This window comes from Sinohyriopsis cumingii, chromosome 2 (genome assembly GCF_028554795.1).
Source record: "Sinohyriopsis cumingii isolate HCF-2022 chromosome 2, ASM2855479v2, whole genome shotgun sequence".
NCBI classification, from domain to species: domain Eukaryota; kingdom Metazoa; phylum Mollusca; class Bivalvia; order Unionida; family Unionidae; genus Sinohyriopsis; species Sinohyriopsis cumingii.
Genome location: NC_142962.1, coordinates 21,170,327 through 21,188,451, shown reverse-complemented (window position 1 = coordinate 21,188,451; position 18,125 = coordinate 21,170,327). Strand labels below are relative to the sequence as shown.

Genomic DNA, 18,125 nt, shown 5'->3' with positions numbered 1-18,125 from the left:
TGTGCTGGAGAAAATAAACAAATTGTCATTTATTCAATGATTTATTTTTTGCAAATACAGTGCAACCCCGCTATAATGCGAATTTGGATATAACGCAGTCATGGCGTGGCTACCGAAATTTGGTATATTCATTCGCATATGAAAATTATTTTTTGTTCAAAGTACATGAAATAGTGAATAACAAATGTATTATCATTATCGCATATGAATTCGAATTTAATATGATCGCAGCGTGTTTCGTGAAATTTTAAACACATGTATGTATTTCTCATACCGGGAAAAAATATTTTTTTATAAGTACAAGAAATAGTGTGTGAAACATTTACAATCATTTTGGGGAAGAGTTTCCGCATGAATTTTAATATAATACGATCGTGGCGTAGCTTCTAAAATTTAACAATATCACCAGGTTCTTAAAGTGTTATGCCAAAATAAACATTATTGGACATGTTACCACTAAATAATGTCCGCTTTATTAGCTGGAAATGGAAATGGTATGAAATTGTACATGCATTCAGATTTTTAATTTTTCTTTTTATAAAAGTGACCTGTGACCATTGCAGGCCTACTGCACGTTGTTCTCGGGTTTTACATGTGTATGGGATTTACTTATGAACTTGTTTTATAAAAATAAGTTACCGTTATCGTAACGCAAGTTCATAAACGCAATTCGTTCTCTGCACTTTGCGCCAAAAAATATTATCATTTCGGGGAAGAGATCGTGTATGAATCAGAGTATAATACGATATATAATACGATCGTGGCAAGCTTCCTGAAATTTTAAATACACGTATGTGTATTTCTCTTGTACCCAGAAAAATACTTTTTAAAACTATGAGAAATAGTATGTAAAACGTTTATTATCATTTTGGGGAAGAGTTCGAGTATAAATTCGAAGATAATATGATCGTGGCTTGGCTTCTGAAATTTAACAATTTCACCAGGTTCTTGAAGTGTTATGCCAAAATAAACATTATTGGAAATGTTACTTGTTACTGATCCATGAGTAAAGCCAGTAAGTCATCTTTGTGATTGTCTTCAATTAATTCTGTATACCATCGTTGCTCAAACAATAGCTGACGTGTTTCTTTAACTGCATACACAAACAACCAGCAGACAATGCGGTGGTTGATAAAATATTCTCACAAATTAATAAGCATTTAAAAAACGAAAGCGGCCAACATGTTTGCTGGGCTTGGCGGTGTTATTAGACACAATCAGTTGACCAGTAAGTAATGTCCGCTTTATTAGCTGGAAATTGAAAGGGTATGAAATTATACATGCGTTCAGCTTCACATTTTTTTTTAAAAAGTGACCCGTGACCATTGCAGTATTGCACTTAGTTCTCGGATTTTACATGGGTATGGTGTTTGTTTATAAACTCGTTATTAATTTCCTATTTTTTTATAAAACTATTTTACTGTTATGGAAAAACAAGTTCACAAACGCAAATCATTCACTGCACTTTGTGCCATGATTAGTATAGTAGCTTTCACATGTTTCTTTCGAAGTAAAAGTTATATGCACAATGAAAGCACATGTTGATGGTAACTATTCTTGTTGGAGTCGTTCAAACAAATAGGCATACAAGCGTTAATTATTGAAAATTTGCAATGGATAAATGTACACGGAAATGCATATGAGAAAATTTTAGCAGTATGAAATTTGTACAGACACCATTCATAGATCCTGGAACGTAATGAACTGTACATGTGCTTCGTCTTTCTTAACCTAATTTTGTTGTTAATTTTTCCCATGGAATTCAGACACATAATAATGTGCGAGAAAATTATTGAATAGTTTAAATATGTATGCAATTTTTGCAATGGAATTACATATTTTATGGATTAATTTCAAGCCCCAACGGTACGATATCAGATGGCAAGTAAACGGCGTTGATACCCTGTTCATCACATACATTAGACATGAAAACATGTATATGTGCCAATGAGTTGTTCTCTCAAAAAAATAAAATACTGTAAAACCCCGCATTAACGCAATCCAATTTTGTGGAGCCCAATTGTTGCGTTATAGCGGGGTTCCACTGTATAAGAAAAATAGTCCTGTAAACATTGGATTATAATAAATGCTAGGTGATGATATATGATCATTAAAATGATCAAGATCCTGAGTGGAGCATTTCATAATGCATTTCTTTTGTGGCTATTGAACTTCATAAATGTTCTTCTGGGCTTCTGGAGCACCTGATTAAATGTTTATAACAATAATACGTGTCTAAGAATAAAATAGTGCAGTGCAGAGGACAGAAAGTTGTGATGACAAAACTGTCAGATCAAACACAAGTATTGCTTTGTTTTTTAAACACTCATAATGCATTAATTACCATCTGGTATTTTTCTTTATCTCTGAAAATGTGTGTGTCTCCCAAATATTATATGGAGGACAGGTGGTCACAATGTCCCCTGACCTTGGAATCCTGTGTGCAGCAATGAAGAACACAGCAAGGTTCATGTTACAAATAGTATGGCGCAACAAAGCTGGGAAAGAAAATATAAAAGAAACTACTAGATACAACTTACAAATTTAGTCTTTGCCTTGCTTGTATTTTCAGCTTGTTTCTCTGAAAGGAAGACTCGATTTAAATTTCAAGCATACTTGACATGTCCAAAATGTTGGTAAAAAAATCTATGCCTTAAGTAAAAAAACAAAATTACTTTAAACAAATTGACTGTGGTCTGCATGTCAAGCATACCCCTGAGCTTTTGATAATGAGGCATGGCATGACACTGCTCCTGTTCTTTGACAATTAGTAATTACCTGACACTGCCCCTGTGCGTTAATGAGGAATGGCCTGACACTGCCTTGAGCTTTGACAACAAGGCATGACCTGACACTCATTCTGCTTTGATAATGAGGAATGGACAGACACTCCCCCAGTGCTTTGATAATTAGGAATGGCCTGAAACTGCCCGTAGCTTTGACAATGAGGCATGGCCAGCCACTCCCCCAGAGCTCTAATAATGAAGCATGACCTAACTATGCCCCGGTGCTTCAACAATGAAGAATAGCCTGACACTGCCCCTGAGCTTTGACAATAAAGAATGGCCTGACACTGCCCCAGAGCTTTAATATTGAGGCATGACCTGACACTGGCCCTGAGCTTTAACAATAACGACGGCCTTACACTGCCCTTTAGCTCTAAAGAGCCATGGCTTGACATTATTGTCTAGATCACATGCCATGCCAGGCAAGTTCTCAAAGGATATACTTGCCCTGAATAATTCATTACTTGCTTAGATCTACACTAGTGTCCCAATGAAAAAGGCAAGAAATATAAGAAAAATTGACTGATACATTGCTATGTTAGTAAAAATCAAGTTTTTGTTTTTAAAAACAATAAAAAGAGTTCAGAAAAACTTGAATATAGTGATCTTGGAGATCTATCTGGAAAATAACATTACCTTGATCAACATAAATTTCAATGCATGGACAGACATCATAGCATAATACGTTCTACCTCATAGTGGGTGTTTAAAAATATTGTGAATCAGTTTAGATTTGAATGTATAAAATTTCACGATTCTGTTCCAACACAGATATCTGTGGGTACTTAATTTTATGGATCTATTATATAAAAGTTTTTTAAAAAATCAAAATAAAATAATGAGCAAGTTTGTTCTACTTAATAGATTGTAATTAATTCCTGAGCATTTCAAAGCGAACTGGCTTAATCAATTCTGCAGTAAATTGGATTGATTAGTTAAGTTTTTCACTGCTATCACTTGGCATAAATCTGAATAAAAAATATGTTTTGCTTGTATTTAACCGATTTTGCCAACAAAAAAAAAAAAAATGGGTTTCCTATTGCACTGGTTTTAACATTAGGGTAGGAAGGCGTTTTTAAAAAACAAACAATGATTAGTGTATATAATGTATTAAGTGCTACAAGTACTTTTGGCTCATTTAGATGCACAAATCAATTTACAGAATCTTTTTAAATAATTTTGTTGGGGGGTGGGGTATAGGGTCAGTAATGAAAAACAGACGGTTGGTTGACCAGAAACAATCTTTTTGGGCCTTTGATCTTATATACCAATTTCAATATGAAAATAGGGCATATTCTATTTTTTTTAATGCAGATATCAAAATGTGATTTTTCCATTTTCAACGATTATACTTAATATTTGTTTACTGAACAATTAACTTCTTACTCTTATAATTTATTTCATTTTTTTAAAAGTTCTTGAGCAACAATTAACTTCGTTTACTCTTATAATTTAGCTTTTTTAAAAATTCCTCTGAGCAACAATAACATCCATGATCCATCAAATGGAGACATTTTTAAAGCAAGACCAATATACTGCTAATTCTTTGTTTGTAAACTGAGGTCATCTTGGACCGCCTTGCTCCATGGTGCCACCTATCAAATTAAGGGATTCTACTGAGTATGATCCTTCATTGCTTTGGCATCAATCTATCTTTTCAGAAAGGAACTAACTGTAAATGATAGCGTGTTCATCATGGACCTGTTCATAAATAAATTACTACCACGGTATTCAAGGATAGGTGTGCTAAAAAAAGGTGCAGACTTTGATCAACATTTTGCTGTCTTGAACTTAAATGGTTTAACATTTTTATACAACTGCAAATTTCACTGGATTAGATAATGTTTTATTGAGCATTCAGCCATTAGAAATGAACATGTGCATTATCAAGTCAAGGATACAAACAGCTGTGTTTATTACTATGACGTAATTAAATCAGTACTATAAATACCACTGGTATTAAAATGAATGATTCCTTATCATTTTACTATGGCTTACTGTGAGGTAGGTGGGCCTGGAGAAGCACACTTCAAATATTAACATGGTTTATAATTTAAATTTGACTTTAAATTCTTGGTTTAACTTACCCACAAAAACTGCAAAAATTGGTACCCTATTCATTACAAGTGATTCACAGTAGCTTACGGTCCAGCAGATGTATATACTGCTGCCATCTTTTATTTATCTGCACTTGCTAGTTTTGTTTCATTTTTGCAAGCAAGCATCCAGGGATGGGTAGATGGACAGGACCTAAATCTACATGTCCTTCAAGTAGTGGGTGTACAAAACTTGTTATTCAACCAAACTGTAGGCACGAATATCCAAAAGAAGTAATCATATTGAGAGAGAATTAAGTATGAAGTATGACTGTAAAAGAACCTTTGCTCTACTTGATCAAATTGGAGTGAAAAGAGTATCTTTTGAAACAAAACTTTCTGAGATTCAAAAAGAATGAATTTTCTTTAGTCACCAACAAATGATGACTTTCTAAAGAAAAACACCAGGACAAGTTAATTACCATAGTGCACTCACATCTTACAGCTATGGTTAGGAAACTATTAAAAACTAATACTGCTCTCCCCATTATAACGCACTTCCAGATTTTACATTTTTTTCGATACACCAGAGTTCTGTACATAAAACGTGGTTCTCTCTATAACAAAGTTTGAAGAATAACACAGTTCTTAGTATAATGTGGTTCAGTACATGACTTTCACCATGACGTAATTTAATACATAACACGGTCCTCACTATAACAGTGTTCGGTACATAACATGGTTCTCACAGTAACATATTTTGGTATATAGCACAGTACCCACTATAACACGGGAGAGCTTTGTGGAAAAGATGTTATAAATAATTTCAAATGTTATTTTACTACAGGAAAACCTATGGTACAATTTTTTTGATGAGGAATTGTATCAAGCATTGAATCTAAAAAAAAATGACTGCATTAGAAATTCCTGAACCTATACAATCTTGCACTAGTCTCTTGGAGATTCAGGATCATTATTATACAAAAGTAACATATCTATAGACTGCTGTCATGTCTTCACTCTCATATAAAAACTAAACCTACCAGTAGAGGTGGCATCCCTTGAACCCTCACTATCATCATCATCAAGAATATGACATACCTGTAAAATGTAATTTTTTAAATATTATAGACTCATCCACAATTCTGGATTAACCATAAAAGCTAAATAGAAAATTTTGTTTTAAATCTTAACTTGCAATAAAGATATTCAATCCAAACCATTAAATGGATTAGCATAAACCTATATACTCTGGACGTTGAACAAACAATAACCACAGCTGAGAACCGAATATAACATATTTCACTGCATGACACACCAGAGGTGTAGCCCTCATATTTAGTACAAATAGACAAAATGTGAGGCAAATATTGAAACTTCACATAAAAATGGTCATTGAATGATCATACATGGTGATCACTGCATGATCAGTGAATAACTTAAATCATACATGGTGAAAAAATCTGGAATATCTTCTTGACATTATGGTCCCAGCAGCTAAGGGTGCCGACGGGAAAAATTACTCAGCATTGAAGGGGGCGGGGGGGCAGATTGTGAACCACTAGAGTTAGTCATCTTGTGCTTGCTAATTTCTCGAAAGCAATTGGAGTTGTGAAAAGATTTTTTTGTTACTGACATAAATGCATGTCCCTGTATCAGCTGTCTCAGTTGAATTCTCAAATGAATGAATAAAAAGGCAAACAACTAGTAATTACCGTTAGTCATGACAGTTGAAGATTCTTGTATTGGGTAAGTATCCTTTTGGACACAGTACTAATGGTATGGTAAAATGGGAACCAGCCTGGAAATGGGTGAACATAAAATAAAGTATATATGGGTTAGGCTGACCAGGATTGGTTAATAAGGTAAGTTATTTGTAGGAAAAAGAATCTTTTGAGAGTTTTTCCTAGTTGTAAGTGAAAAAAAATAGAGACATTGTTTTGCTGATGGAATTTCAGTCCCTTAACAGTCTTGAGTTTGGAACACTCATTACTAAAATTAGCACCTGACTCTTTGGTGCAGAATTGAAAACACGTTTTAAACACATGCAGCACATGTTTTAAACACATGTAGGTCCATTCCCACTAAACAGAAGCTGACATTCATGTTTCATCTATACTGATAAATATAGGTTTGATTAGGAGCACTCAAAAATTTTAAGTTATTGAATTTTTAATATCATGGTGTTTGCATAGGTTTACTATGTGAACTGAATTAGTACTGAGTCCTTTTGTATAAATGCTTCATCTCTTGCATCGATATCAGCATCAATATAGAATAAATACTGATACATCAATTTATTAATGGTTTCACCCCTATTTGTAAGTACAAGTTTTTAATTCCTGAAATTTAAATTTTGACTCTTCAAATTAAACTCCCCAGATTTACACTTCAGGGTCCTGACTCAATAACCTGAATTTCTACTGAAAGCATTGGATAAACCTAAAACATTTTCTGTTACATCCCTATTTGTCCAAAGTCTGTAGTAATAATATTAATAATAAGTTCTTAGTTTCAGAGAGCCTCCAGGTTAAAGTGTGATACATGTCATAAGCAGATTGTATATCATTTACATTAACATGTATGTAAGACTGATATTTTTTTTGTTTCAATTATTGCAGACCTATGAATTCATAACACCTATTCCTGTCCCCTTCTTGTAAACAATGGTTCCAATATGGTTCTGTTAGCAATCATGGCTCATACAACTGAGGAAAGTGGAGCACAACTGCCCACGAGTCTGATATTATGATAAACATGGCCAAAGGTGAAATTAACAGTACTGCATTGATGGTATTCCACTGAGATGCACGTCTCCACAAGAAACTTGTTCAATAGTGAATGACAAGTCAAAACTTTATCCTTTCTTCTGAAATCAGAAAGATCCAGTAATAATATCCCAGACTTTGATTTTCACTGTCCCCTCTACTGTGCTCTTCCTTAGAAGGGTGTACACCTCATGTTGTAGATATACCAGCTGGGACTGGTGGAACAAAATAGAGGTCCTTGAAAGAGTTGACAGGCCCAGTAAGTGAAACAGGAAACTACTGTTTATTAAGCAAATGATGCACCAAGGCTGCCACCTTGATTGGAATGAAAATCATGATGCCAAAAGGAAAATAAAAAAAACATGATCCGAGTTTACAACCATATATTTACAAAAACTTGAAGTTTTAGTGCATTCCTTGTAGAATTTCTGCTTTACTTTTGCTCTCTTCAAAGAAGGCAAAACCATTACGAATCAAAAGGTATATAAAACCAGCAATGTTTGCTCTCTTATATCGTTACAAATGATATACAACAAAGCGGAAATAGTTATGTGAAATTCATTCAGTTCTGACTCCAAATACACAATATTTCTGCTTCTGATTCACTTGAATCTCTTTGCTGAATATAGAATATTTCTGTTTCCGATTTGCTTGTCACTCTCTTTACCAATTCCATTTTATTTATTTCACTATAAAATTTAGCTTGATTTTTTTCAGAACTTCTTTTTGCATTTTAAAATCGGGGTTTGGAGTTAAAAAAATATGAATTTTAGAATTCTGAACAAAAACAAAATCAGGATGATCCCAAGAAAATTGGGATAAGTGGCAGCCCTGGATTCATGCGTCTGCTGCAAAAACAGGTTCAATGAGGCACCCTACTATAATAGAGATAAGGGGGTCTTGGCAACTGAGGGTGAAGGGTCTGTACAAATCCTGTCCCAGCATCCTCACCGCAAAGGAGGGTGGAGTTTTACAATGGTGCCCAGGAATGTCTATGAAAACTGGAGAGGATCCTAGTGTCCAAGATGATATGGAATTTGGATACCAATCAGGTGGAATTAGGCTTTAAACCTCTTTAATGCCTTATCAAAAGTCCTCTTGTCCACCTCAAGACCCACAGAGTGGGATGAGGACTGAGACACCAACAGATGACAAGATCAAGCTGAGAGAGGTTCATCTTGGAACTTGCCAGAGTTCACAAACACTTCCTCCTTTTGATCTTCGGTGTGCCCAGATTACTGATTTATAAAGCCACCCCAAAGTAATCCATGGATGGGGGAAGAGGACATGGCCAATATACCACAGAATAGTGGGAATCCCCATGTTCTCTAGAGGTTAAACAGTAACATGAAAGAGGTGAATGTAGACCCAATCCCTTCCCTCTGATGGGTCATCAAAACTCTAAGCATGTTTCCAGTTAAAGAGTCTAAATGAAGAGAAAGAAAAAAAGAAGAAAAATGTGGTAGGGATGGGTGGGAAATTTATCAACTCCCTCCACCCCATCCCTTCTCCATGACAGGTGGTCAAAACCCAGTACCTGGCCTGAAGACTTGTGACCAGGTTTGGTACCAGCCACTCAATGTCCAAGCCACTGAATTTTAACACCAACCAACATACCAGTGATCTGCACCCAGTTAGAGACTTTCTATGACTGTAACTCCAAGACCAGTCAGATAATGACCTTTTTGGGAAGATTCCCTTTTGGAGAAGTTGACTCTAACAAAATGTATCACATTGACTTAAATTCACACATCCTTTAGTGATATGATTGCAATTCCTTTGTGCTGGATAGGTGGGACTTGCTACTTGCTGATGGCAACTCCCTACACCAAGGATCCCTCCCATACAGGAGCCCACATCTTCCTACCATGTGTCAGTGATCATCCTCAGGAAGAAATGGGTTACTTCCATACCTGGAACCTCCTGTACAGGAGCTGGCAACTTCATGAAAGATGTCCCCTCTAGGTGTATAAATACATTAACCTGACGTTTCAGAACTCGATCAGTTCCATATCTGAGTATGAATAATATTCCATGCTGAGATACCCCCCCAAACACACACAATCTGCTTGCTATCTGAAGAGGCATATGAGCAGTCAGCTGGAACAAGATGGGAAACCATTCTTTATTGTTGTCATGTACAATTATCCACAGCTCTAAGGTACTGTCTCTTGGATATTTCTGAGATTTCTCACAACCATGAACGGTGCCAAGGATTTACTTTCCTGTGTTTTGCACATGCACAATAATCCTTTTTAATTTTCCTCTATGAAATTTGTATACATTCAACTTCACTTACATAGTTTTGTAGCATAACATTTCTCAGTCCTGAATTGTTTAAGAAAAGATATGAAACCTGTACTCCACTTTCAAAATGGCTGTATCTTAATTAAGCTTGATATTCTCCATTTCTTTATTTAATTTTGAAACACCACATAAGAACAGAAGGTAGACTGGCATGCCATCTGGTAATGCCCATCAGACCAATATCCAGTCATTTTTTGGCTCAAAATTGCTCACTGGTTTTTCCAGTAACACCTTCCAGCTCCAATAATCTGATATACTTTTAAACTTTCAAAATCGTTGTCATCACCAGCCAGTATTTGCCAAATGAACTGTCATCAGAAGATGAACCATGTTTGTACTCAGCCATTTTGCGTTTTCTACCAGTGTTTGAAAAACTTCCTTAATGAATGCAAGGAGTTAAAACCATGACAATGCTTGTTCTAGGGACAAATGTACCAATCAAATTTATATTAACAACCATTCATGTCAAGCCAAAGTTCCCAGATGTGCAAACAATTGCCTACCCAAAAACATGTCTTGAAGATTAAACACTCAAAAGTTTTACACTGCACAGAGCATTTTCACATGCGTGACTTTGAACTAATTTGCAGGAGTTCTTTCACACTGCTTTCCATATGTGCCAATTTTAACAAATTTGCAAGATTTTTGCACTTGCTTGTTCAGGCAGCAATTTTGTATAAAACAATATTTGCTGCAAGTACTAATTTTTGATGCAAACAAAACATCATGCTTCATGGAAAGGAATTTACAGAAGGTTAAAGGCATATGATAAGTCAGTTAATCAAAAAAGATTTTAGCGGCATGAAAAATATCTGAAACAATTGGAATATCACATTCTTAAAATCATATACAGTGTGACCCTGCTATAGCATGCTCCATTATGACATGAATACGGATATAACATACTTGTGGCCTGGCTCCCGAAATTTCATAGTGTGACCCTGCTATAGCACGCTCCATTGTAACACAGTTGTGACGTGGTTCCAGAACTTTCATATACATGTGTCCATTTTTCATACATTAATTTTTTTCTTAAAAGTATGAAAAGTAATGTGCAAAAGTGTATTATCATTTTTGGGGAAGATAGAATTCTAATATAAGACGATCGTGTCATGGCTCCTGCAATTTCATATACACGTATTTATCTCGTATACGAAAACGTGTAAAAAGTGTCTTCAGGGACCATGCTCGGCTTCACTGTTATATCATAATCCACTTATTCTGACATCTTGGCCTGAATACTGTAAGATCTCTGCATTTTTTATATATATTTTTTTAACATTTCTGGAAACGGAGATCAATTAGATGAGGCACTATCTCATAATAGATCTTTCAGAGGAAATAGTATCAGATAATCATCTGCTCGCTAGTAATTAATATATTTATTTTGACTGACCTCTGTGAGTGGATTGTAGGTAAAATTCCTCTTCTTTACACTCACTAAATTAAATACTTTATTTTTCTCTGTAGTAATCCATGTCAGAACAGAACACCTGTGTATTCATTGTCTGTTGGCCTTTTTTTTTGTTTAATTTCTGATGCAAGCATGGGATGCAGCATCACTCAGACAACAGAAATGTCACCCCCCAAACCACAAAAAACCCCGCAAAAAACACCAAAACCAAAAAAAATGAGATCTACTTGTTGGTGTATATATGCTACCAGGACTAACCACAATCGACCAACTTTTCAAAGCAGGAAAAGTAACTGCTACAATCTACAAATTGACTGCTAATTCATTTTGTTTTTAAGATGAACCCAGAAAAAAAGTTTTGCTAAACTTCAAAGAAAACAGATCACCTTTGAAGCACTGATCCTTCTGTATAATTACTAAGCAAATGAGAAAAAAAAATCAGTCTCATGTTACCGCCGCAAAAAGAAACATACATGTTTGGTGTTCCAAAGCTGTCCTTTACTGGTAACTTCAATAACGTGCACAAATCATCAAAGAAAGCAGACTATAATCTTCAATAAAAACATTAAACCTTTCATCAAAGGAAGGCAGCAAGTTAAATAAAAACAATGGAATCTGGTAGATTGTTGCATTTTCCAAAGTGACTGGAACATATTGTACCATGAAAGTTTCACTTTTGTAGCAAGAAAATGCTTATGGTAGCTACCAATGGCGGCATAAATGCAAATTAAATTTCCAATCTCTTGAAACCACAGATATATGGCCATTAAGTTAATTGAGGATGGAGTATCTTGCAATAATGTTTAATAAACTTTTTAATTTGTTAAAGTTTTCATTTCTTTATCATACCCTGGGTAGCTGCAGCAAGAGGTTTCTGTCTCCAGCTGACCACAATCTAAGCTAATTAAAGTACATGTACCATATAAACAGCTACTGCCTTGTGCTACTTGCAACAATTGTAGTGAATTGTTAAGTGACAATCGAATATAGATCAAATTGAGTTCAAACATTTGTTTTATAAATATGTTATTGGTGTTTTCTAATGGGATGCGAGTCATACATGAAGTCTATATACTTGAATTCATGGATTTATTATATACAAGTACAATACTTAATGGATTATGGATTGTAATACACAAATGTATGTTGTCAATACACATGTGTTCAGACTAGTTTGTCTTCATTTAATCAAAAGAACATATTTCTATGATTGTTTTTATTACCCACCCACCCCACATATGTTAGGTAAACACATCATTTTCTTCAGTTAATTGACTTGGTTGGTTATAACATGGTTCAGTCTATAACATGGTCAGGTTCTATGGACCCGAATTACTGTGTTATAGCAAGGTCACAATGTACTTTTGAGAAAGTTTCATGGGGGGGGGGGGCACAGAAATCAAGAAATAAATAAGATTCCAAAACTCTTGAGCAAATGGGGTGATCCTGTAATTTCTCATCTTGTTTATCGCAATCTGTGACAATTGAAGACACTTTTTGCAGGAGTAGTCTAAAGCTTTTATGAGTCTGTCAGTGTTCACATTTCTGAGAGCACTGTCAACAGAAGATAAAAGAGTTAGAATTCAGGAGAGGAAATGTAAGGAACTACAATTTCTTAGCAAAATAGTACACTGATATTTTATGGTTAAAGAAAGATATAACTGGACTGTTGAAAACTACCAGTCAAGAGTAAATTTTAACAATGAATTTATTTTGGGCAAAGGTTAAACATTCATGTTTGGAAAAAAAGAAGCATGTTTAGATCATTACAGAGCACACTTGGCATGAAGAATATTTTGATGATGTTTTATAGATGCATTACCTGCAACAGTAAAGGACATCTGACCCTAATAGACCATGGACCTCAATATTATTATCAATATGGCAAACAATTAAATTCAGGCTTGAAAAAAAAAAAGACTACACGAAACAAATCTAAGTCAGATCACATTCGTGTTGTTCTTGACATTTGGGACTTTTCAAATTTACCCAGAAGACAAAACGTCTCCGACTCTAAGCGATTACAACCTATATTAAGAACTAGGGGGCAGTTACCAACTAGTAGAGGTGCAATTTTCTTTCATATTTTTGTGAGGAAATTATTTAGATATAGCAATGATGTTGCAGGCCTTGTGTTTTGTAAAATGCAGAAAGAGTCACAAACAGATCTCCAGGAAGTATTGAGGAAAGTTATTCACTCTCCTCAAATATTTACGTCATCCTTTACAGTACATGACATCATATATCAAAATGGCAGAACGTGTAAACACATCTGTACTTGTGAAAGGCAAATGACATAAAATTTGGGACAAAAATTGAGAAATTTGCTCAAAATACATCTGGGTATCTTTGTTTTCAATAATATGAGTTGAGAGAGCAATTGATCACTCTCCTGAAATCAACTTAAGGACTGTGATGGCATGCAAGAGCAACTGCACTCCTCAAGACGCAAGCCCCGATATTAGTTTACTTCCTATGACATCAATATTAATGGCTACTCAATTCTACCCCATTACTGAATTTGTAAATTGGGAGGTACTTCCCAACCCATACCATGTCTTCCTGCAAGTTCAAACTTCCCATCTTGGAAATCATAGAAGAAGAAAAACTTCAACCTAAATTTCTGACCTAGCCTGAGCCTTGATCTGTACTCCAGATATGTTATTATATTTATATTTATTTGTAATTATAATAACTTGATTAACGCCGTCATGAAAATCAATTATAGTATATGTGAACAGCCTTCACTCGGGAAATCAATGCAGTATGCAATTAATTTTCAAACTTCTTTGCTTTAGCATCAAGTTTAAAAAAAACAAAAAACAGACTAAATGAAACAATTTCCTGAAGAAATAAAAAATGAAGAAAAGTGATGTCTGACCTTCTTCTTTGGTCTTCTCTGAATCACATCTTCATCACTGTCAACATTTTCTCCTGGATAAAAAGAAAAGCAAATTGATAACCTAAGGAGTGTGTGGAATATTCAACAAGGTGACTAAATGAAAAAATGAATCATGTAAAGTTTTCAAAAAGATTAAAATAAAGTTTGCATCAAATCCAAAATTTCAAAACCAAGCATCATTTCTTCATGACTAGAAATCTTAACCAAAGTGGTCTGTTCCACATATTGTTACAATCCCTCACCACTAAAATTAAAACAATTCATAAAAACCATAGAAAACATACCTGTATCTGGACTCCTGATGGACTGAACATCTTCATCCATCCCAGAGTCAGCCTTTTCATTATTCTCCACACCCTTGAATACTTCTTGGTGAATCTATTTGAAATTTGATGAAAGATTAAACAATACAAAAGGTAAGCAATATACTCAAATCAATAAACCCAGCATCCCTCGCATCTGACACCTACCATTATAATAGAAATGAAACAATATTAATCAATATAAAAAAATGGTGTACAAATATTTCACAACTAGTCAGTACAATGATTGGTCATGCATATATTGGTTGATCTTCAAAAATTCTGTAATATCATGCATCCAGCTGAAAGTCAAAAAGGGCATGAACTCTTATGAAAATTGAGTCAAAAGGTGTCAATATGTGCATCACTGCACAATAACCGTAATACCAAGTTTCACAGCAATCTAAAAACAGCAGACCTGAGACCACACATATGGCTGACATCTGCTTAATATCCAAAGGCAAAACGTTGGCTAACAAGTCTGTGTCAGTTGGATGCTTTCTGTTCTAATTTCTACAAAAGTCAATTATTTTACGAAAACAACTGTTTTCGGGGCTTCTGACTTTTTCTTATCTTTCTTTGACCTCACTTCATAATTTGTCTAATACTAAAAGGCCCATATGTTAAATAATTTTGATTCAAAGTTGCTCAAATTTTGTTCTTACATGTTTGTCTTGCATATAGCTGTGTAAATCTCACTCTGCTTTAGTATGGAAAGATACCTTTAATGGCAGTTTGGCATTATTTGTAAAAATAAAAAAAGGGGAAAAAAATAAAATAAAAAAGAGAACATCAAAACAAAACAGACATCATTTTAATTAACAAATATGGCCAAGTGGTCTAAAGTAATCACCGTTCCAGATCACTACCATCTCACCTCTGCGTGGGTTAGAGTCTCAGGCTCGGCAAACGTGGGTATGTGAGAAAGTCTGCCAGTTGCTTCTTTTGGGTCAGTGGTTCTTCCCAGACCAGTTATACTGGCTGCCATGTATAGCCTATCTTGTGCTGAAAAATGGCGTTAAACTCTATATCAACAAATATGTGCTGAGAATCGTTATATACCCATATGTTATATGAAGACCAATTACATGAACAACTTCTTTTTCAGAATGATATAAAACTGGCTTTAGTGATGTGAATTTATTAATAAAGACCATACTTGCTATATTGACTTTTATTTGTATGATTGATACACGTTCCTGGTTATGCTGATGTAAATCTTCAAACAGCAGTTAGTCAGTTATGGTGAAAAGATCTCCTGAACAAGAGATGGTTAAGAATGAAACAATGAAACAAGCATCTGTTACTTCAATGAAAACCACTAAAAACACTTCATTTTTGTTGGCACCTGACTGGACTTATGTAACTCAATTCTGTCTAGTTCATCTCAATATCTGCTCCAGAAACTTCAAAAACTTCAAAGCACAGCTGCTCAGATCATACTTATGAGTACCATGATCACAGCACATCTCCCCGCTGCTCTGTACCCTACACTGGCTATACATGCGATCCAGAATCAAACACAAAATTTGTTCTCTGTGCTACGTTTCACTGTAGGACTCTAGTCCAACATACCTATCCGACCTCACTCATGTGTACACACCAGCAAGATACTTCCGCTCCTCTTCTGACAATCGTATATTTATTATTCCCACTATGAAAACAAAGTCATATAGACAGCGTTCTTTTGCATACCAAGGCCCAGCAACGTGGAACGAATTGCCCACTGAACTTAGACACAAAGACACAGTGATCACATTCAAGAGGGCTCTCAAAACTCACTTATTTCGACTGCAAGAACAAACTTAAAGACCTAATAATGTTTCCTACCTTAAATATTCTCTGCATGTTCTTTTTTCAATGTTTTGTAATTTCATGACGTTTGTTTTTGTAATCATATCATTATGTTTTTTATCTTACAGGTGTTGTCTAATGTTGTAAAGTGCTTAGAGCTTCTAAAGATTAGGCACTATACAAAGTCCTCATTATTATTATTATTTTTAGCTTAATATCTCTTGGCATTGTTACTTTGAATTTTCTAAAACTAGCTATATACCTGACATAATAACTTGACTGAACAGCCGAAAGAAACAGTCCAAAGTAATATATTTCATTACATCTTTTCAAAGCTATGTGCAGAATAGGCTGACACATATCGTGAGTCATGAAAACACGTGGATGTTATCCGGTATGTCCAAAATTAATTTATTTTGAACAGAATATTCTGGTGACAATAGCCTCTTTTCAAATGATAAGCACTGCATTATTTATTTTCATCAATCAGCCAAATTCGGTGTGCATTTTGCTTCAATATTGGATACAGAAACCTTAAGTGTGCAAAAATGCCCAACTGCATTGTGTGTATATCTATATATATATATGTCAAATTTGTGAATGTTTCTCAAATCTGGAACATTGGAAGCTGCACTGAGTAACTGCTCCAGAGTCTTTTTATATAGACATTGGTTGGTAAAACTCTTGCACAAGGAAGGAAGAGATCATGCATACTGTATTTAGTGATAAATACTCAAGTGCCTAACTAAATCGACCTTCTTCCACAAGAGATGTGATGCATCTCATTTTTGCCTATATAACTCCCAAAGCATCACATCCAACTCTGCCATACTTCTTTATTTCAGACGTCATTTCTCCCATGTACGATTTGTTTTTGGGACTCTTTCCCTAAAAGATATCCGAAATTTCCTAATCTTTGTAACTTCGAAAAACATTTATCTAATTCAACAATCGTTTCAAATTTCTTCTCATTTTTTTCTATACCTATCCTATTGTACAACCTAATTAAATTGAGAATGAAAAATTGTTCTCAAACCAATGCACACGTATACCCGTAGGAACAAAATATTGTACATCACTGATATTCGTTCTCACTTTGAAAAACAAAATAAACACTTTTAAGGAAAAGGTGACCTCCTTTATTTCACATTTTACACGCATTATATCCCAAAAGATCAAGTAATAATTATACATGGTTATGTTACCTAAAGCAAGAATTTAAAAAACAAAAAACAAACTATATACAAATTGTCCATAAATATGATGCGAATGACGATTTTCAAGAAGTCAAGACCAACCCTTTAAGTCGTTTATCTTATATTATTTCATTATCTATATATAAAAAATTACATTATTTTCTTCTTCACCAACACTGGGTTGCATGTTTCAGACAGTCTCTAATAAACAACAAATATTGTCATCAAGAACCGTTTTGTAGGAATACTTCTTGTACGAACCCAAACACAAGGCGCAAATATTGATGTTGATATTTCCCGCGTTGCCCAAAAGCACTTCCGGCAAATAACCAGCGAGCAATTTTGAAACTGGAAGCGGACGGATCTCATTTATGTTGTGTTCGAATTCTCGAACCAAATGATCTCATCTTCTTATTATTATTTGTCTATATTTTTTTAAAATTCATAATAAATATATTAAATAGTTTAGGGGCAAGATTTAGCATAAAATACATTAGTAGTGCCTGCTATTTGCATTTATATATTATTTTTTTAAACAGTAGCGTTTGCTCAGTAAGTGAAAATAAATCCGTTCACACCTTTGAATATGCTATGGGCTTACGTATTAAATAAGAAATTCT

At 34.7% G+C, this 18,125-nt stretch overlaps 1 protein-coding gene across 1 annotated transcript in view; it reads right to left on the bottom strand.

The window, feature by feature from the left end:
- LOC149804441 (claspin-like) overlaps nt 1–17,798 on the bottom strand; it is a 109,707-nt gene extending 91,909 nt beyond the window's left edge. Inside the window, exons 1-5 of the mRNA XM_089940436.1 lie at nt 17,660–17,798; nt 14,498–14,591; nt 14,193–14,245; nt 5,866–5,923; nt 2,541–2,581 (exon numbers count right to left, since the gene is read on the bottom strand). Of these exons, the coding sequence (XP_089796562.1) occupies nt 2,541–2,581; nt 5,866–5,923; nt 14,193–14,245; nt 14,498–14,591; nt 17,660–17,692 (279 nt within the window). The 5' untranslated portion in view covers nt 17,693–17,798. The remainder of the gene's footprint in view (nt 1–2,540; nt 2,582–5,865; nt 5,924–14,192; nt 14,246–14,497; nt 14,592–17,659) is intronic.
- Nucleotides 17,799–18,125: the final 327 nt, after the last annotated feature.